The sequence below is a fragment of the Malaclemys terrapin genome, chromosome 7 (genome assembly GCF_027887155.1).
Source record: "Malaclemys terrapin pileata isolate rMalTer1 chromosome 7, rMalTer1.hap1, whole genome shotgun sequence".
Lineage (NCBI taxonomy): Eukaryota > Metazoa > Chordata > Testudines > Emydidae > Malaclemys > Malaclemys terrapin.
In genome coordinates, this window is record NC_071511.1 from 29,202,359 (window position 1) to 29,224,384 (window position 22,026).

At 41.6% G+C, this 22,026-nt stretch overlaps 1 protein-coding gene across 8 annotated transcripts in view; it reads left to right on the top strand.

The window, feature by feature from the left end:
* The window catches only part of WNK2 (WNK lysine deficient protein kinase 2), a 184,993-nt gene that overhangs the window by 132,114 nt on the left and 30,853 nt on the right, over positions 1-22,026 (top strand). For 6 of the 8 annotated variants that reach the window (XR_008445649.1, XM_054034431.1, XM_054034429.1 and 3 more), the window contains 8 exons: positions 1,249-1,362; positions 2,581-3,797; positions 6,842-6,893; positions 12,117-12,172; positions 12,252-12,934; positions 15,796-16,010; positions 18,465-18,680; positions 19,578-19,676. Coding sequence is in view for 7 of the 8 variants with exons in the window: in XM_054034431.1 (XP_053890406.1) it covers positions 1,249-1,362; positions 2,581-3,797; positions 6,842-6,893; positions 12,117-12,172; positions 12,252-12,934; positions 15,796-16,010; positions 18,465-18,680; positions 19,578-19,676 (2,652 nt within the window). In the remaining variant the exon portion in view is untranslated. The remainder of the gene's footprint in view (positions 1-1,248; positions 1,363-2,580; positions 3,798-6,841; positions 6,894-12,116; positions 12,173-12,251; positions 12,935-15,795; positions 16,011-18,464; positions 18,681-19,577; positions 19,677-22,026) is intronic. The other 2 variants (XM_054034426.1, XM_054034427.1) reach the window with 1 other exon arrangement.

Below are 22,026 nucleotides of genomic sequence, written 5' to 3' on the forward strand. Positions count from 1 at the left end.
TCCAGAAGTTTAGCAGTCTCAAATAACTCCACCGGTCACAGATGACTGGAATATGTCCTGAAAATATAGGCCTGGTAAAAAACACAGTTGCCGTTAGCAGCCTTGAAGTCCCAAGGCTAAAATAGATTAAACCAGCGTTTGGGTGCATCAGGAATATACAAATTTTACAAACTGGCAATGATCCCCGCTGCCTCCAAACTGAAAGTGGGGTTGAGCAGGAAGAGACAAGGCTTTCATAAATGTACTCTCTGTTCTCAACAATAACTACGCTTGCAAAAGGAAGTTAACAGAGATTGGCTCTTAATGTTTTCAGATGCAACTGAATTTGGTAACCAGGAAGTTTCAGCGAACTCTATCTTACCAGTGAGAAGTCTTATTCTTTTGGATATGTTTGGTATATTATCTCTTTCCCAGAGAAAGGGAAGGTATCAGTGTGGGCTTTCATTCCCTCTATAAACTGGAGAAGGGAATAAAACCATATCCTGTTTAAACCTCATTTCCAAGCTGCATTTGGTCATGTGTTGCACACACCTCTATTTGCCAGGCACTTCTCTGAGTTTTTGTGTGTGTGTAAAACCTCTTTGGGGCCACACAACATGCTTCGGTGACTGAAAACAATGGTGTCCCTCCCAAACAATGGTGTACGCAGTCTGCCTGGCTCCTCTTAGATAGTTCACACTTGCTGGCCACTCTTAAAGTATACTCTTCGCGTTTATTGGTTTGTAAATAGAATTTTGAAAACTCTGTAATTTGATACATGTAAATGACGGAGTAAAAGTTCAGGATGAATGTAGGAGAGCAATAGTAAAACAACACCACCTATGTAGGAAAATAGATAAAGTAAGTTGCATAAAACATTACCAAAAAAACAGTTTTTCTATTACAAAAACCTTCTTTACAGTACAATTAGTTCACTTTAAGCCTAAGCCAAACATCATTTAAATCAAAGAGAGTCGTTCCAGCAACTTCAATGAGCTTTGGATCTGGCTTTGTGTCCCGCGCTAGTACAGTCACTTGAAAGGCAGACTCTTTCCAACCCAAGAAGATCACTTTCTTGCTATGGGAGTCCAGTAAGAGCCATTATTTTTAATCTCTGTGAATACTGTAGAGACTCGTGTCTCTTCCTAAAATGTGGGAGTTTCACATGAAGAATAAGTCTGATTTGGATCCTATCAGCTTCTTAAAGTACTGTATAGAAGCTCCAAAACAAATACGATGTTAACCCTTTATTTTGCTCTTCACAATTAGTTTTACATACTGGAAAAAGGTGGTTTATTATATGCCCTGTTGTGGAAAACCCTACTGAGGAGGTACCAGAATTCTCCCCAGCAGTTCCTCAGAGTAAACAGCCGGAAGGTCCAGGTATTTATGAACTTTAAAGCTTTCATTTATCTTAGGGAACAGGGGTGTGAGCCATCAACTTTGTCTTCTTAGAGGCAGCTCTGTCAGTTCTTCCTATATCCTCCCACGCTTTCATCATGATTGTTTTCTTTTAGCTGCAACGTGGTGGGAGGCAGAGGATGAAGAGTATTGTGTTAGTTGTTGCTTCACAAGCTGACCAGTAAAGGATACCAAAGATGCTAACACTGGCACTGTTAGTTCTCCTTTAATTACTTCCCTGCACCTCAAACTGCTGCAGTCCACAACGCCTGTGTGTGGGTTACTGGATAGGCTAATCTTGCAAAGGAAGTACAATGGCTTGATTTTAGTTGTTAGCAAAGCTGTGTGGCCAAACAAATGCCTGCAATAAGTTTCTTCTTCTAAAAATTATTCATAAATTACACATGGCGCCAAAATAATCAGCAAAAATGATGCTTGCTTCTGGTTTTGATCTTTGCCAGCACCACTCGCTCGGAGGCCACAGCCAAAGAGGGAATCGTTCCAGAGTGTGTCTTCCTCGGCTTAGGGCAGCACTTATCTCAGTTCATCAGCCATAGATTTTGGGGGAGCAAGTTGGGGAGCACCACTGCAGTCCAGAATAGCATGGAAGCCTTGCCCCAAAACTGGCTTGAACTTTAAGAACTTTATACAAGTGAAAAATGAGCCTGCAGTATCAGCCACATAATTTGCAGTCTAAAAAGTCATGTAGGATAGGGACCTTTTTAGTAACTTCAATTTACCACACTGCTGAAACAAGATAGTTTATAAATAGTGTATTATTTCTATTAATAGCCAATGGGGTGCAATACACAATACCCATTCAAAATGGATATATCATATCCACCATGAAGAGTTTTTCTGTAGGATCACACATTTTATGTGAGCATATAGTTTTAAACTAAAATATGGACAGTCTTTTGATTATTTAGAGAAAAGTCCCAGTGTTCTTAAACTCTGTTAAGAGTTCGGCATGTAATTTAAGTTCTATTCATAGCTGTTTATCATAGGCTGCATCCTTTTTACAGCAATATTTTCTGAAGTCTGCAATTTGAATATTGGGTTAGTAGTTTTCTAATAGAAAACATTTAGCAGTTCAGGGCCTGCTGTATTTAAACTTGACTAAGAAATTTTGTGGTTACTTTATATGGTTCACTCTGTATAGCCTGTAAAAGGTGACATTGGTGTTTTTACTCCTTATAGATCCAGAACAGTCCGATGATCAGCAAATGAGCTCTGCGGTGACAGACACACCTAGTGTCTTGTTTTGTCACCAGCTTCCTAGTCAAACAAGTGTATACGACAGCCCCTGTGGAACACCTGCTCCTTTGGCACAAGTTCCTGCTGCAGTGTCTTCAGCTGTTTTACAGACCAAGGCAGAAATTTTAGCTGCAGCACTGCCGGGAACTGCTCCATACGTCCCAGAACAGTTTGTTGCTAATGTAGGTCAACCAGAATATCCTCCACTACACCTGGTAATGCCCCGTCAGCCTGATGCTTCTGCCCACAATGCAGCTTCACTAGAGGAGCCTTCCGATGCTCCACTTGCTCCAAAAGCCGCCCTGCAAACGCTGCAGCAGATGGATGAAGACGCTTGTGTTCCCGATGTGGAGATCTCATGCTGTACTGTGAGGCCACCCAGCTCGAGTCTAACAGTTCCTGCACCAGGAGCCGAATTCTGTCCCGTTCCTGCTCTCTCTGATGTCGTCGTCTTGGAACTCCAACCTGCGCTACAAATTCCCCGTGTGTCAGAGGCCAGTCAGCCTGGTGTAATGCAGCATTCCTTGGTGAACCAGCTGCTTCCTGGGGGTGTTGTGTCTGACCCTCTAAATCTGACAGGCTCTCAGCTTCAAAGTCCTCCTCAGCTACCGGGAGCTGTGTCCCAGCAACATATAGTGCTGACCCAGTCCCAGCCTGTCGCCTGCGCTGGCTTTGGCGTCGGTCCGCTGCAGCCACCTTGTGCAGTAGAGTCTGACGGAGAAGGGCCACCCAGAGTTGATTTTGCTGACAACACAATAAAAAGCCTCGATGAGAAGTTGCGCAATTTACTGTACCAAGAGTGTGTTCCTACGTCTGCTGCATCAGCAGGGACACCAGACAGCTTTGTACCTTTAGAGCAGGGTGAGAGCGAGTTGGCTAGCTTACCGCCTTTGAATGAAGAACTAATTCCCACACTTGTATTGGATTTAAGAGAACCAGGCCTTAATGTCCCAGACACCTGCCAGGAAGCTAATGCTGCTCAGGATCAATTTGTGTCACTTATACCTTCTGAAATGCCACCTTACCCTGTATTGGCTAGTCAGGCTATGACTGTGCCTTTTATACCCATAAATCCAGCAGCCATGGAAACGTCTGCCATGCTGAACAAAGCTACAGCCACTGACCACAGCAGAACAGAATTCAGAATCCAAGAGCCAATGGTAGGATATGCAGATACTTCTATCTATAAGCATTTCCATATTGCTTGTTGCCCTGGTAGCTTACTTTCTGTCTGGGTTCCCTGTTTACTGCTTTTGCTTTCAATTTGTCACATGTATTCTCACTCACACAAGTGTTTCACTAGCCGTTCATTAGAGAAAACTAAACTTTGCTCTTGGGTTCAAAAATTGGTATAATCCTTCAATTCAGTCTTTTCCTTCTCTTTTTTTTTTAAATCCTGTTTCTAAAGTGAGCGGGCTGAGACAGGTGGTAAGTCATGGTGGTTTAAGAATGTTAAATATATTCATAGTGATGTTGATAACTGAGGTTACTCCTTTTTGAGCATTTATCTAAGCCTTGATAGGGGAAAGAGGGTGATGTCTGCCTATTTGGTCTCTGTATATTATTCTCTGTTCCTCATTCATGCATAGAATCATAGAAATGTCAGGCTGGAAGGGACCTCAAGAAGTCAAGTCCAGTGCCCTGCACTGTGGTAGGACCAAATAAACCTAGGCCATCCCTGACAGGGGTTTGTCCAACTTGTTTTTAAAAGCTTCCAATGATGGGGATGCCACAACCTCCCTTGGAAGCCTGTTCCAGAGTTTAACTACCTTATAGTTAGCAAGTTTTTTCTAATATCTAACCTAAATCTCCCTTGCTGCAGATTAAACCCATTACTTCTTGTCCTACCTTCAGTGGACATGGAGAACAATTGGTCATTGACCTCTTTATAACAGCCCTTAGCATATTAGAAGACTATTAGGTCGCCCTGCAGTCGTCTTTTCTCAAGACTAAACATGCCCATTTTTTTCAGCCTTTCCTCATAGGTCAGGTTTGCTAAACCTTTTGTCATTTTTGTTGATCTCCTCTGAACTCTTTTCCATTTGTCCACATCCTTCCTAAATTGTGGTGCCCAGAATTGGACACAGTGCTCCTGGTGGGGCCTCACCAGTGCCAAATAGAGAGGGACAGTTACCTCCTGTGTCTTTCATACGACTCTCCTGTTAGTACAGCCCCAAACTGGGGAGAGGGATAGCTCAGTGGTTTGAGCATTGACCTGCTAAACTCAGGGTTGTGAGTTCAATCCTTGAGGGGGCCACATAGGGATCTGGGGCAAAAATCAGTATTTGTCCTGCTAGTGAAGGCAGGGGGCTGGACTCGATGACCTTTCAGGGTCCCTTCCAGTTCTATGAGATAGGTATATCTCCATATATTAAATCATATTAGCCTTTTATGAAGCTGCATCACATTGCTGACTCATATTCAGTTTGTGGTCCAGGATAACCCCCAGATTCTCTAGTGCCACCTCAACAGTTCTTCCCCATTTTGTAGTTGGGAAGGGAAAATCCAATTCACAGTGCAGTACTTTGTGCTTGTCTGTACTGAATTTCATCATGTTGAATTCAGACCAATTCTCCAATTTGTCAAGACCATTTTGCATGTATTCATTTAAATTGACTACCTGCCCTCCATCACTTCTGCACACTTCTTTTTCAGCGAATGTAGATACTAGCAATATGGTTGTAACTGAAATGTCAGATTAATAGGTGAACTGGAACTGAAAAGCTATGTATAACTTAACTAGAGTCAGGTAAGTTATTGTGCCCCATAAATATAAATGTGCTTAGTATTCATTATCATGCTACTAGCTAAGATAAACATCTTTCCTTGTCTTGCATTATGCCCCTGTGACTAATTCCGTGATTTCTAGCAGACTGCTAAAGTACTTTGGGTCCTAGACGTGGCCTATAGTGCTATCATTTTAAAAGTGAGTTGACCCCAGGGCACAGAACACAAGATTTGTATGCTGCTTGCTTGCCTGTCAGTTGTGCAACTTTCATTCAAAGTGGTGACATTTGTGTAGAGTATCATAGCTACCTTCTTAAACCAGTCTTCATTTAAACCCCTAATTAAACATATTGTGGGCATTCGCTTTGCTCAAACACTCCAGCTACTGCTGGAGACTCTATAGCATAAAGCTTATACCGCTTCCAGATGGGATCTTGCCTCCTTTCATAAGCTCAGCAGGGCAAGGCTGTGTCACCACTTTGCTGGCAGACTGCTGTGGAAAAGCCTCAGTGCTGCAAGGGGATGGTGATTCCTTCCATAGGCGGTCTGAATTATTAATGATTCAGTGTCCCGACAAGGGACCCTGAGCAAAATGAGATGCAGTCAATCAGATGAGACGCTAAGGCCATGAACTCTCTAGGACAGTGGTTTTCAACATGGGGACTGCAGAGTATGGCTAAGATTTCCAAAGGGGTCCGCAGCTCCATTTGAAATTTTTTAGGGGTCTGCAAATGAAAAAAGGTTGAAAAACACTGCTCTAGAATCATTACCAATTCCCTAGCACTTTCTACTAGGTCAGAGATACTTAACCTAGTTGGAAAGCAGTACTCTGGAGTTAGTTCTATTCCCGCAACCAAATCTAAAGCTGCCCCCCATGTAGTTTTAATTGGATTCACTGTACAAAGTATTAAAACCATGCCACATTTCAACAGAGAGGTGGTAGCAGTCAAGCAACTGTATGCTGTATATGTTACTAAACCAGTTTCTAAAGTACTGAAGGCTCATTCTCTATAGAAAGGGTTATAAATAACAATACAGTATTGAGTGCTCCCAATTAGATTGTCTGCCGTAGAATAAAACAGATACATAACACATTTGTATTGTAATTTGCTTAACTTTTCATAGAAATTTCATATATATTAGGATGTAATCTGGTTGAAAAAGCACAAGATATTCATTTATAAGTGTGTACTTGAATAGCTAAACTCGGTGCATATTTACAAATGTTCCAGTATATGTTGCAGTCTTCTCCTAAAACCTTCCTCCTCGTTCACCCTCCCTGGAAAAAAATGGTGTGGCTGAAAAAGAAGATGGGTGGCAAATTTCGCTAGGAATGTAAAATACTTATTCCTATATCAAATAACTCTGTGCTAAGATATGCTGTAAATATGAAGCAAGTTCCAGAGACTGTATATCCCTGTTTGTAGGGTTGTTAAACTGAAATTCACTTTTATATTTTGTTTCCTTTTACTTTAAGTTGGAAATGTCCGAAACAACTAGCATCGGTGTCAGCTCCTCAGAAGTGAGAGGTGGGTCAATGAGTAGAAAAGGTAGTTACCAGTGACAGCTAGTTTGAATTGTTAACTTCAATGCTATTTCTGTACTATCCTGTGGGCCTCTTATCTCACGCACCCTTTTTACTAACTCTCCTTGGGAAACCTTCACAACCGCACCCAGCACAATGGGGACCTGAACCTGGCTTGGACTGCTGGGTGCTGTCACAAAACAAAAAATAAATCTGGCTTTGCCGCCATTTTTGTCAAACTTACAAAAAGCAAACAGTCTCATGGACAGAATTAAACATAATACTGTAAATAAGCAATGCAGGTCTTTCCAGGCGGGTGATGTACAGAGGCCTTCCTGTGAGACTCTGTACTTTTCCCATAGTGTTTTGAAGTTTGCAGTTCACAGGCTGAGCAGAAAGCCAGCCAGATCTCCTTTACCCCACTGGATGGAGTTCTTAAAGACAGCAGGATTTTGGGTGGGCTCCGCAGAGAAGAGTCGGTCCGTAGGGCTCTTGAGGAATCATTGAGGATGACTGTGGAGGCCTATCAAGGCAGGCATACTCCATTCCAACTAAGCTGTTGATAGATTCCATGACACTTTTCACAGCACACCATACTAAAATTGTTCAGAATGTGTAACTAATCTGATTTACCTGTCCAGGAAGATTTTGTCCCCTTTAAGGATGGAGTATTCTGGAGATTTTAGCTCAGTTCCACATGTCCTGCTGCTGTTAGAGTAACACACGGTTCTTCGAGTATGTGTCAGTGTGGATCCTGCTGTAGGTGCACATGCTCCTCATGCATGTGAGACTAGAGGATTTTTTAATTAGTGTCCTTTGGCGCCACGTATGCACCCTGTGCTTTCTCATGCTCCTCTATGAGGGTGTAAAGGGTGGGGTGACCACAACCCTCCCTCAGTACCTTCTTACCACCCATGGCAGCAACATGGAACCAGTGAAGTGTTTGACCCCACCAGTTCTTAGCTTTGACTACATTTTCTACAAAAACTTACCACAAATCTTCACAACTCTTCTGACTCTGACATACGACTGTCATGATATATATCAACCAGTCTGGACTGAGCACTGACAGTTCAATTCCTCCTGTACAGTCCCTTTGCATGCACACACAAACAGAGCTGCTTGACATGGTGGCCTCAAAACTTACGGGCTCCAAGCCCTGTTGGACTAATTACCTTGAAAGATGGACACAGCTGGTGTGCCTGCTGTTCAGGTGAGTTCACTAGACTGAGCAGTGTGCCTTGCATCCTCCACTAGGATGCATAAGTCATGAGACATCAGGTTTAAGCTTCATCTCCTGGAGCAATCTATGAGGGTCTCCTCAGAAGCTGAGGAGACCAGCTCCAGAGTTGGGCTAGCAACGAGCCAGTGTCATCCAGCACCCTGTCTAGCAGACTTATCACACCAAAGACCGCTGTGGAGAAGACAGTGCAGAGAAAAGACCTGGCACCAATACCAACACCTCCAGAACCAAGAGGGGTAGCTCCAAACAGAAGCAGAAACTCCAAGCAGAGCTCGGTGTCCTCCCACAAGGACAGACCATGTAAAGCTTCTGCTTGTTGTCGAGAGCTGGTGATACAGAGCAGCCTATGACACGGAGTTCTCCGGCACCCAGCTCCAGTGATGCGCCTCTCAGTGTTGACGCCTACTTCAGAGGAGGCATCTCTGGCAAAGCCAAGACTGTCATTGGTACTGAATCACCTTATGGTACCAGAACGGATCCTGATACTGAGAGCACCCATATTCCTCAGCACCACACCTGGAAGAGGCATATTCCTTCTCACTAGCACTGGGACATACATTTTCCCCATCTTCAAGCAGAGAATCCTCTCCCCTGCGGTCAGTGGAGAGTCCATTGACATGGTCATGGTAGCCTGTGTTGCTGAGTAAGAGGTGCTTCAGCATTCTGAACTAGTTGGGGTTTCTTTAATCCTGACATCTGCATGTTCCTGAATATAGCATTGCTGTAATCCTGGTATTTTCTCATTCTGAAAAAGAAATGGTGCCTTTGTCCTATCCTAGACCTGAAGAGACTCATTTAATACATACGCCATCTCTCCAAGTACAATTCTGGTTCATGGCTTTTGACTTGCAGGATATGTACTTCCATATAGCTATTCGTCCAGCCTACAGAAAGTACCTAAGATTCACAACGGGGCCCAACTATTGACAATGCAATGTTTTGTCCTTCGGACTCTCCACAGCAGCAAGAGTATTCGCAAAATGCCTAGCAGTAGTGGCAGTGCATTTATGGAGGCATGGAATCCACATCTACCCATATCTGGCTGACTCGCTGATCAGAAGCAGGTCCCAATAGGAGACTGTAACAGCCTTAGAATACATCCTGTCCCTATTCTTTCAACTAGGACTCCTTAGGTACGTCTACACTGCAATTAAACACCCACGACTGGCTCATACCAGTTGACTGGGGCTAAAGGGCCCTGGCTAAGGGGCTGTTTAATTGCTGAGTAGAGGCTCAGGCTGCAGCCTAAGCTCTGGGACCCTCCCACCTCTCGGGGATAACCCTGTAGGAACTTCACCTACTGGGGTCAGCAACAACCTGTCAGACTTCTTGAGCCAACACCCGATAACCAGCCATGAGTGTTCACTCTGGAAGTCCATCATATTCAATCAATGGGGATCTCGCATCATGGACTTGTTTGCCACAGAGGACCACACCAAATGTTCAAACTTCTGTTTCAGAGAGTGCATGATCCTGGGCTTGTTACCAGATGTCTTTCTCCTCCACTGGTCTTGAGCACTGCTATATGCCTTTCCACTGATTCCTAGATCAGGCAAGATGAGTCTATAATCACACTTTTAGTCCTTTCCTGGCAGAGATAGTTTTGGCTATCAGACCTATTGCAGTTATCCAGGCAGTCTCCTATACACCTCCCCGTCTTCGCAGACAGAGTATTTCAGAGCCAAGCTCAGATACTGCACCTGGTTTTTGCACCTGACGGCTTGGGGGTTGGCTGGTTGAACACTGCTGATAGAGACTGCTCCCTACAGATTCAGGAAATTCTTATACAGAGCAGGAAACCATCCACTGGGATGATCTCCCCTTCAGAAAGGAAGAGGTTCTCAATACAGGTAGCCCAGTGAGACCTAGAACCAGTAAACATTCTGATACCAAAGAGCCTAGACTATATGCTGTAGTTGAAACAGGTTGGATTGGCATTTAGCTCTCTCCGGGTCTGCCTTGTGGCAATGTAAGTGTGCCATGCTCCAGTACAATCATACTCTGTCTTCTCTTATCTAACGCTATCAAAATTTCTTAAGGGCCTCCTGCATATTTGCCCTTTGGTTAGCAACCCGACTCCCATGTGGTACCTCAACACTGTCCTCCTAAAACTCACAGAGCCTCCTTTTGAACCACTGTCAGCCTGCTCAGTACACCTCCTTACCATCAAGATGGATTTTCTGGTTGCTATCACCTTGGCACAGAGCGTTAGTGAGCTCCATGCCCTTGTAGCTCTTTACACATCCTTCCACAGGAAGAAGGTGGTGTTGAGACCACACCGCATGTTCATCCCTAAGGTGGTTTCCAAATTCCACCTGAACCAATGAATCACCTTGCTGGCCTTTTCCCCAAAGTTGCACTCAATACCTGGAGAAAGAAGCTGCATACTTTAGATGTGTCTGGAGCTTTGTTCTGTTACTTTAACAAGACCAAGCCCTTTAGGCAGTCTCACCGCCTCTTTGTAACTATATCCAGCCCATTGAAATACCAAACCATCTTACCACAAACATCTCCAAATGCCCTCAGTTGGCTGGTGAGCCTCTCCATTGGCGCACAAGCAGCGTCTTCCATCCACTTCAGGAATGTTCCAGCCTCTGAGATCATTCGACATGGAGCAACCCACTGACTCTTGTGAAACATTTACCCTTCAGGTGGCAGGCAAGTCAGATGTTCTTCAATTGCCTTTTGACTGATGCAGCTGTAACTCCTTGTTCCCACTGTCTGGGGGGATTCTGCTCACCAGTAGCCCACAGAGGGTTCCACACTGACATACGCAAAGAAAGACTGGTTACTTACCTTACAGTAGCCATGGTTCTTTGAGATGTTGGCACTATGGATCTGTGAATCCCACAATGCAGCCTTCATCTTAGCTTTTCAGAGTCCTCATGGTAACACAGCCCTTGAATTGTGAGGGAGCTGAGGAAGGGTCTATGCCCTTGCACAAGGAAGCACAGGGCACGTGCATGGCCCTGACAGACACTGCCATTTTTAAAAAAAAACCTTCAGTTTCACATGCAGGAGGCATGTGTGCACCTTCAGTGGATTTATCCTGACTAACGCATCTCAAAGAACCCCATCGCTGTACAGTAAGTATCCCTTCCTAACTTAAATATTAAGGAGGCCTGATGCTATTCTTAGAATGCTGTCAATCATCAGAAATTTCATTTAAGTCACTGGAGTTGCCCCAGTCTAAAACCAGGAGGAGAGGGGAATTTTGCCCTAGGTTTTAATATGAATTTCAATATGCCATAAAGAGATGCATATATTTCATGATTTCAGAACTGCGAAATGACGTTCTTACCTTATGTTCACTCTGCATTCTTGAAAGATTTCCATTCATTGGTTAAACTTTGAAAAAGCATAATGGCCTGGAGGTTAAATTCTATTTTGTATGTCATCAAGAACATATTTTTCTTCTCATACATTGCTATTGCGGTCCAAATGACCATTATTTGAGTCTGTAGTTACCACCTTCAGCAACATGTTGTTCAAATTTGATCCGAGTGAAAGATAGGAAAAAAGACTCTCCGATTATGGTCAAATCCTGATTGCCTTATGCACACTGCTCAATGACATGTTCAAACATCTATTTTTCCGTTGCAGACCTCAAAAGTACCTTTGTAACTTGACCTCTGCATACAGTACACAATTAAATCTCCATCCGATTTTTGTCTTCAGAACTTTTTCAGACCTATCTTTATCTGGACTGCCCAGCAGATCATTGCATTGAGTCTGAATTTCTACTAAGGGATATTTTATAGTACCTGCATTATGGCTTTTAAAGTATCTTAAGTAAATCTTGCATTTGATATCCTAATTATGGTCTAAATTATGTAGATTTGCTGGTGAATTATGCATTGTTCCAATGCAAATTTTATTTAACAATGGATATTGAACCTGGTGTTGCTTTCCCTTTTTTAGGCTAAAACCTTTCTGTCCAGACATGTAATCAGTACATATTTTTTTTCCCAATTTATGAAACAGGTTCAGCTGCAAACATTTCTTCAACTTCTGCTGTTACAACAAAAGGTCTTCTTCAGGTAATGTGAAACTATAAATAGTTGTATGCCTGTCTGCTACAATTACACTCAAAATTAATCTCCCTCATTCTTTTTCCAGGTTGCTCCTGCATCATCAACCATACCTGAACAAATGGAAACTTCTAAAAGGAATGAGCAGGCAAAGATCAAAATTTCATCTGCACTTACAGAGAACTTAATACAGACTTCTACAACAGATAGGGAGATAAATAACCTTCAAAGGAATGGCTTTGTAGACCCTGGTTCCTATGGAAAACAGTCTGAAGTGCATGATAATAGTACACCAGCCAAAACTATTGGCAGGTTTTCAGTGATCAGTACCCACGATGAATTAACTTTAACATCGCCACATTGCTTAAGGTACTCTGCACCACCAGATGTTTATTTGGATGAGCTTCCCACGAGCCCTGACCTGAAAACATCAGTACGGCGAGTGCAAACGGCATCTTTTCTTGATGTCCTTTCTGACCATGGTTCCAGTGATTCTGGTGACGAGTCTCTCCGAAGGAAGTCTGTTGCTGCTCCGCTGTCCCCGCAGAGCAGTAGTGCAGCCAATGACATCCCAAAAAAGTCAGCTTCTCTTCTGCAAAGATCCGGAAAGACTAGTTCACCAGGCCCTGATTCGCCTAATGGTCAGGGAACAAAAATCCCCACTATCAATATAACATCCTTCCACTCGCAGTCATCCTACATGAGCAGCGACAATGACTCGGAATTTGAAGATGCAGATATGAAGAAAGAACTGCAGAACCTGCGAGAGAAGTATGTTGGATTTTAAAACAATTCTGGATACTTGACACATGTTTAGACTACCTAAAAAGCATCTCCACACATAGTAAAAAACTGTGTGTGTACAGCATCAATGAGGAAACTCATTCAGGAAAAAATACCACCCCTTCCTGCAAAATTCATACTGAACACAAATCACATAGTGGCAGTTACAGAACCCAAACTTTTCTTAATCATTCGTTTCTTTTTATTCACCTTTGCATTTCTTAGGCCTGGTCTACACTTAAAAAATAGATTGGCCTTGCTGCACATTTCAGGGCTGTGAAAAATGTTGTGCCCTGAGCACCATAGTTAGGTTGGCCTAACCCCGGTGTAGACACGGCTAGGTTGACGGAAGAATTCTTTTGTTGACCTAGCGACTCCCTCTCAGAGAGATGGGTTAACTACATTGATGGAAAACCCCATTCTGATGATGTAGGAAGTGTCTACACTGTAGCGGCAGAGCTGCAGCACCATAGATATGACCTTAGTTCCAGTTAGACGTGAAAATACCAAAATACCTCAAAAGCCTATATATGTGTGTTCTGAGCCAGAGAGAACCAATTCACTGAGGGGTCCAGCCCCAATTTCCTAATCAAAGAACTCAGTTAACTTCAGGGCAGGAAATGTCCCTATCTTGTTCAGCACCCAGCCCAGTGAGGCCCCAATCTGAGAGCTCTAGATGTTACTTCAATGCAAATAGAAGATAATCAGGAATAATCTGGTTACTTAGCTGGACCGTTTAAGATTTCCCCATCCGAAAAGCAACTATTTTTTGTTGCTAAAGCCCATTTACTAAAAGTTTGTTTTTATAATAACTACAACTTCTGATTTAAGTGGAAGAAATAGTCATGATCCTGTCATAGAGGAAGGAGGAGTGTTTCTGAGCTGCAGGGTTTGGATCTGGATTCAAATTTACCTAAATTTTGGCAATGTCTGTAGCCAGGTTTGGATTTGGGTCTCTCCCTGAGCAAAATGTTTTTCTTTTTGTCAGGCACCTTCTTCTTCAGTCAGAGTCACCATTAATGGGATCCTCCTTTTTTAGTGTTCCTTAATTATCTCTGCTTGTTTTCTTTTCTAACTAGCTTTGAATGTCCCCTGCAAAATGAGTCTGTGGGAAGTGGCTTTTGTATCCTTTTTTGCTGCTTTATGAAATATTAAGACCTGAAAAGCTTTTTTTAATGAAATACATGTTAACAAAACAGACCACCAAGTTTTAAACAAGTGTAACCCCCCCCAAAAAAAAAAACCCGAACGCCTGCACTCACATGCTAAGACATCAGTCTCTTGTGGTGTCATAAGCCTACTAGATATACAGCGGTCTGTAGAGCCCTCTAGCAAAACCACAGTAAACAAGACCTGATTTTTCTAATGTAAACACAAGCAGAAGATGACCTGCTTGGGGCGGGGGAGGAGTGTTAGGGTTGTGTATATCATAAGAAGCACAGGGGGTTATAAAAAATTGTGTTCTTTGCAGCTCACATCCTAAAGTAAAATAGAATTCACTCTCCTCATCCAAGCAGTTCGACGTATCCTTGTATAAAGTACTTCTTGCTATCAAAATGCATCTAGAATAGTGAATTAAATTACAATTAGCATCTCTTAGCATGCTGCTTATGGTGCTGTCTCCCAAAAGTAATTCCCACACTATAGAACATGATAGCATGTCACAGATAACATGACCTCTTCAGTTAGGTGGTTGCATGAGCAGTAAACTCCAGAAAGCCAGTTATTACTAAACTCGTCTTTTGAGCACCTTTCAGTTTATTCAAGGTGGAGAAGTGCTTCATACCTGCTATGCTGTGCAAAATGGGTGCCATTTCCCTCTGTGGCATTGTTCTCTTTTAAAAGTAAATGCAATAATCCCTAAAGGTGCTGGATTGAAAACCCTGAAGAATGAATTCTCCTGGTATGGGATAGGTAGTAGTAGTGCAGCCCTTTCCCCACATACCCTTTCCAGAGTGCCTCAGCCCTGGGTAATCTTTAGGGTTAGAGGCTAGTTCAGGCTTATTTCAATTCGACCATGATCTTTGGACTCCTTTTTAAGTAGATACCTATCCAGTAGGATCTGGTTGGAGACATCCAGCTCATCTCACACTCGACCCCTGAGCAGTCAAATGTTAACAACCCAACTGCTGCCCTGGGTGTGAAGTGGTGAGCCTGAAATGAAACTCTGTCACATGGCTAGTCCTCAGACCTGTCCGTTTACTCACGATTCTTTTTCTCTAAGCATGTGATGAGAGAAAAATGGAAGCAGTGGTTCCCAATCTTACTGTAAAGTTAGAATTTAACTTGGAATATAAGGGTGCTATAGAAAACAATTCAATGTGTGTTCAAAGGGTATTTAGATACAATCTATCCTGCATTATAAGGAACGTGGCCATCCAGGTTCTTGTGTCACTGTTAATTTAAACACTTGCTTTTGCTTTTTTTTGTGCAGCGCTTCTCCCAGTTAATTTAACTATACTTCTAGAGACAACTTTTTTTTGGCACTGGTTTGAAGGGACAGAAGTACTGGAAGCATTTGAGTTAAATTCAGATCTTGTATCCAAACCAATCACGTTCACTTTGGATTCGAAAAATCCTCTTTCTACAGGAGTCTCTGTATAACCTAATACTTGAAGAGCAAATTTAGAGCAGAGGATTGAAACTCATTTTCTTCATGTCTGTGCATACAGGATTAGATGTCTTTTCCTATATAGAGTGTTTACACATGTACACGCTCTTGGATGAGGAATAGCTTGCTGTATAACATGTTGTTGTTTTTTTGTAACTGTAAATGCCATCTGGGTCTGGCATTTTCTCAGACAAGTAGCTAGCATAATGTCCTTTTATTTTATTTTATTTTTTATTAGGCACATGAAAGAAATTGCTGAACTGCAGACTCAACAAAAGAATGAGATAGAGGCTTTGTTCGTCCGGCTGGGCAAACCATTGCCACCCAACGTGGGTTTTCTTCACTCAGCCCCACCAAGTGGCCGCCGGCGAAGAACCAGCAAAAATAAATTAAAAGCTGGGAAACTATTGAATCCTCTGGTTCAGCAGCTCAAAACTGCACCTTCCAACACAAGTAGGTCCCACTGTTTTAAAACCTTGTATCCCATTAAATGTAAGGAGCGCCTTTATTTTATTTTCTGTCCCTGACCTGCTAGGTAATTATACTGAATTCGGGTGAAGGCAATGAAAAGTTAAATAATAATAAATTTATTACAGTGATTGAAACATCATACTGTGGACAACTTTTAAGAGATCTTTCTGTGATCTCCTCTTATTGTAGCTGCCCTTTCTAATCCCCTGGCTTCCCTGCATTAACTGTAGTGCTTGGTTACATGAAAAGGTAATATTCTGCCAGCAATAATGCGCTAAGAAGAAAACAAAATAGCTGTAATGTGTGGTTACTTGGGTATAATCCACCACCACCCCCGCAGGATTCCAAAAAAAGCATTGTACATTTATATGGGTAAAAAACAACGCCCAGCATTAAAATAGGAAGAATTGAAAACAAACAAAGAAAAAATAATCAAGAGTTGTTGAGGTGATAAAAACCCTCATGCTTCAGGGCATAAGCTGACCTCTGACTCAGGTTTGGAAAGAAATGTTTTCCCTATTCACGAGCTGTTCCATAACCACCTAGTGCAGATTTCTTCCTCTGAAGCAGTTAGTATTTTCTGTGTAGGTATCGAGCACACTGTCAGTGCTTGACAAATAAAATAACAATGTCACAATTCAGTTTTAGTTTGGGATAGAACCTAAATCTATTTGTTTTCCCGTCTTTCTCCCTAAGGTAATTTATCCATGTTTGTATTCACTGTTTAGATACTGTTAGTCTGCATTGAGTGTATAGCATTTTGTGATTTTTCTTTTGTAAAAGATGCTCTATAAGATTGGATTGGACTTGCCAAAAAACAATTTAAAGCTGTGAGTGATGTCTTGCACTTCAGATAGGGTGTTGAGAGGTTTTCTAATACTTGTTAATATGGATGTGAAATCTGTGATCAGGATTGCATGACCAACAGCAGTCAGTCTTTGGCATTATCTGTTTGGAAAAGTAATAAAATAGTAATTGAGTAGGGGAACTTAGATAGGCAGTGCCCAATTCTCCCGCTGCAGAATGCGAGTTATTCCTGCTGAACTTCGTTCATTTGAAGTTTGTGATGGCAGACTAGCTCTTCTTCTCTTAGTGGTGTACTTCAAATCCTATAGAGCTTCTTTCCATTGATTGCAGTTCTGTACCAATGTGAATGGCATTATGTCAGTTTTAATTAGACTTTTTTTTTCTTTTACAAAAAAACAGAATTTAAATTAAGATAGCAAAAGCAAGGACATTCAGAGTTAAGACTGACATGCCACAATCCACTTTATATCAGTCAGCGTCTCCAGCAAACGCCTCTTCTGTTTTAAACCTTCCCATTCTAGCGACTCCTTTGCTTATTTCTGGTGGATGCCTTACCTCCTCCTTCCTTCCAATATGGAGTTCCCTGTGATGGTATCTAACTCTTCTGTCCATCTGTTTTTGGTGTGTAGGCCATTTCCTGGCTGTCTCTACCCTTTCCCCTTCCTTCTGTGCCAACAACACCCCTCTCTCTGTCTTGACCCACTCTGACCTCCCCCTTAACTTGGCTCACATCAGCATACCACCTCTCACTACCTGAATGTTTCAGAAAGTCAGAGCTTCTTTCTGCCTAAAATGTCTTGTCGCGTAATTCTGTCTCCACTATCACTCATCTTTAAGCTTCTCTGCTGCACACTTTCCCTCATGCCTCTCCCTTTCTAGTCATTCTCCCTTTTCCTGCTAAGCTGTAGGAAGCTGACCAGCTTCCCTGACTTTGAATAAATCCTTTATTTGTGCCTTAATCACTCTCCTTCATGACTATTGAAATTGTTGCTTCTTTGGCCCTCTTAAATCCTTTTGCAGCTTCAGGAGGTCTCTAATATTACTACTGACGTACTCTGATTATATCACTCCCATCCTCAGTCACCTTTGCTAGCTTCCATTCCATCTCCCAAGTGAATTTCAAAGTTCTTCTGGTATTAAAACCTGATATTTTTTCACAGTCCTGCCTTTCTAACCTTCTGTTCATCTCCCTTTGCTTCTCACTCACTCGTTCTCCACTTTTGTCCACTGCCTTTCACATTCCATAGTTGAGTGTAGAGTCTCACTAATCCCGCGGCATCTTTCTAGAACATCTTCCATCTCCTATTGAGACACTTCTGCAACTCTCACCTTTTAGAACAATGCTTTTCTTGAGTTCACAACCGTCTCTGAAAAGTGCACCAAGTACATTGCATAAAAATTAACCCTATTGGATGGGCTGGCTTTTCATCTTGCAGATGCTGGGCAGGTATGGGGGGGTATGTAAATTCTTTTCAGATGCAGTTTTACCCATAAAGATGTATGTTTCTACCAGTTCTTCAGAATTTTATGTTGCTGCTCCTCTCAGTGGCAAACTACCAGTTACACAAGGTTGATTTTTCTGTAGTAGTTTCCTTATGGCGGCATTTGCAATTTTGTTTGTTTCTTTAGGTAATCTGTCAGATTGCAAAGAGTCTCTCCCCAAAGAAACAACTAAAACTCATTCTGGTTCAACTGAAGCAACAGCAGTAACTTCCTCCACATCAGCCACATTTGGAAATTCAGTTCAGACACAGCAACCCTGCTCAGTCAAGGCCTCTTTGTCTTCTGACATCTGCTCCGGCTTAGCCACCGAAGGAGGCAATGCGCATGGAAGTTCTGGCCAAGGTGATTTTATGTACCTACAGTTCAGCATGTCTTCCAGCATGTGCCAAAATTAGTACATACCACTTAAAACTTAAATGATTTAGGAGGAACTTTACTAATAATGTAGGCATGTAAGCCTTATAAATGCAAGTTACTGACTTACCTTTAAAAAATTAGGCATAGCAGAAGGTTAGGTGAGCAAAAATAAAGAGGAGACTTTCCAAAGCATAAAATAAATCAATACTGCAGAAGAATCCCTTGTTCTTAGGGAACAATATGCCTTTTCTTTTACGAACAGTAACTTATCCAGATTTAACCTTTTGTGGAATCTGACTTATTGAGATCTGGAAAAAAATGACAATAGACAGAAGACTAACTTTGTTTCCCCTGGTTCATACTATTTTCTCTTAACCCCTTGATACTGGTGGGACCAAAGCTCCCCATTATGAAGTACTAATTCATCTGGGTCAATACAAATATAATGATATGGGGGAAGCTAAGCTACCAGCATCAGAGGGGTTAATTCTTGCATGATTTTGGCATCATGTCTAAGGTATAGAGGTGTCAGTCAAGGCTGCATTATTATCCAGCAGATGCGACAGCTCTATAGCAGTGCACAGCTCCCTAGACTTTGACTGAATGTGTTGCCATATGTATTGAAAGTTATAATGATGATTAAAATACCTTGCTCAACATTGCACATCCTGCCAAACTAATCTACAGAATATCTATTCTTTTCTGCTGTTATTGCATCCTTTTGCATATGGTCAATTAACTTACTCCTCCTTGGCAAGGCTAAAATGGAGATGTGGATGATTAACTAACAAAGCTGATTTGACTGATGGTATAGGACATCTGATCACAGTTATTTGTACTTTATAAGTGTCTTTGTTTTCTTCCCTTTATATTCATTTGCAGGCTGGACGGTTTTCCACCAAACGTCTGAGAGAGTGACCTATAAATCTAGTAGCAAACCTCGTACCAGATTCCTCAGTGGACCTGTGTCTTTGTCCATCTGTTTGTATTTGTTCTTTTGTATTTTATCACAACCCATCTTTCTTTTGTCCCCCTTTTTCCAAGCTCATCCTTTATATCTCTAATATGTTTGGCAGGATGCCTTTCCTTCTACACCATCTTTTCTTTCTTTCTTTTAAGTGATCATCATTGCACTCCTTAGTTTATTTTCATTTTTCATATGAAGGCTTTTGTGCACTGCTTTTGGCTCATGCCTGGGTACCAAAAGCATGTGTGGAAGATCTCATCATTTATTATATAGCCTTATGGTAAATTTTACCCTGGACGTATCAAAGCTTTTGTCCTTTATGTGATTTATGTTGAAGTAATATTTTTATTTGCAATGTGGCAAATATACGTGTCTGCTGTCCCAGTTCCAGCGACAACAAAAAGAAATCCTACCTTCTGTAGACGAATGGTCTCTTTCACACATGTTTGGACTACGAAGACATGCATGTAGCAAGCTGATACAATACTAGAAGGTCACTGAAGGGTATAACTTCCATACAAGGGCTGTATTAAAACAATATACAGTACTGTTTATATCCACTCTTTTTTTCCCCTGCTCCTTGCATGTGGAAATGCTGAGATGACAGTGCTCCAGCTAGTTCTTTCAAAGTGTGTTTTCTAGGTGGTGTGTTTTTCCACATTAAGAGCTTTTAATTAGTTTAAGTGAGCTCTTGTTAATATAATCATTAGTAGTGGAAAGATCTGGGTACTCCAAATAAGAGTTCCATTTACCTTTTCGTATAAACTAATCTGGCTGGAGCACTTTACTCAGTTTATTTTCTTCTGACCTTATGTGACCTCAGAGATGAAGTCAATTAGCAGTTCATCAAAGCACAATAAGTAAAAACTTTATCAGACTTTCTTATGATACTTTGAAATGGATTGTCAGGATCCAGTACTTTTTTTATTTCAAATAACTGTGCACCAGCTCACGTATTTTATTTGCATGATCTCTAAAGTAATTGGCAGTTCAGCAAAACTTAATAGAACTTTTTCATTTTAAAATACAAACTTTTTTCACCAAACAAATATGCTGCTTTTTGGACAAACAGATTTTGCTTGTACAATAAAGATATGTTGTACTGATCAGGTACTATAGGCCACTTACATATAATGTTAGTAAGGCTAATGTTCTTGAAGAAATATTCAGTCAACTCAATGTTCATTTGCATTGATATCGAACTTTCCCCATTGTAGTTATACATTGCTCATCATTATCCAGGTAATGCAGATCAAAGGCACAAGACCACTCAAATACATTTTTCCAATTTTCTAAGTAAACCATATGTTTCAAATAGATTTTTTTTTCATTTATTTTGAGATCCCCAGAACTCTACTCATCCAAGTTGGTGAAAAGTGATGTTTACCTCTCAGCCTATGGTATGCAAGGTTTTAACAATCATTGATGTTCCAAGATACTCTGAATAGAGGGACTTTTATCCTAAGAACCTGAGGAATTCTCCGTATACTGATTTTTTCCATCCAGCGGTAGTATAATGGACATGGCTGTGGCCTTATCTGCACAAGTAATTCCCAGAAATGGTTTAATTGTTCTATCGCAGGTTTGCTATTCAATATGCTGCAAAAATAGTGGGGAGAATTTCTACCTAAACCAAAAAAAAAAACAATCTTGTTTTTAATTTCTTTGGGCATATGGCAGCCATGGCTCAAGTTGATAGAGAAAACATGTCAGTACTTAATTATTTTAAGTTTCCCAATGCCTAAATAACGAATTGCTTGGGTGGATGAACCTTCTGTTTCTCAGTCCACATGGTCTCTTCTGTGTCTCGTTGTTTGAAGTGTATTGAGACGAGCCGTTACTACCCCATCTCTGAATCGTACTAGGTGAGGGCAGCGTTCCAAACACTTAGCACAAATACATCCATCAAGAACCATTCCAGTTCAGAAAACAGACCTTTTATTTTTAAATTTTAGAAATGATCTCTCACTTGAGCTGTTCCACAGACTCCCACAGTTGAAGCTGTCTAAACTTTCTGCTGCCCTGAATTTTTCAGTTTCTTTTCTTTTAAATCATTCTTCTGGTGGGTCTAGCAGGTCAGTAGCAGAAAACCATGTTATTAAGTGTGCAAGATCAATTTGGATCTAGTCCTGAACCGCCAGCAGGAGGGGAGATTGCTGTGCACTCAATCCATGAGAGGAAAGGACATTTCTCTAGTGGCTCCATATAGTCCTTATTCCCATGACAAGGAAACTGCCTCTTCTTGGTCTAAAAGACACTTTCAGGCCTTTCAGTTTGAGTTGGTCCAGTAGACAAATTACAAAGGTTTGGGCCGAATTCTAAATGTGCTGTACCTATGCATCTCTGTTGTATGCTTGTGGGAGG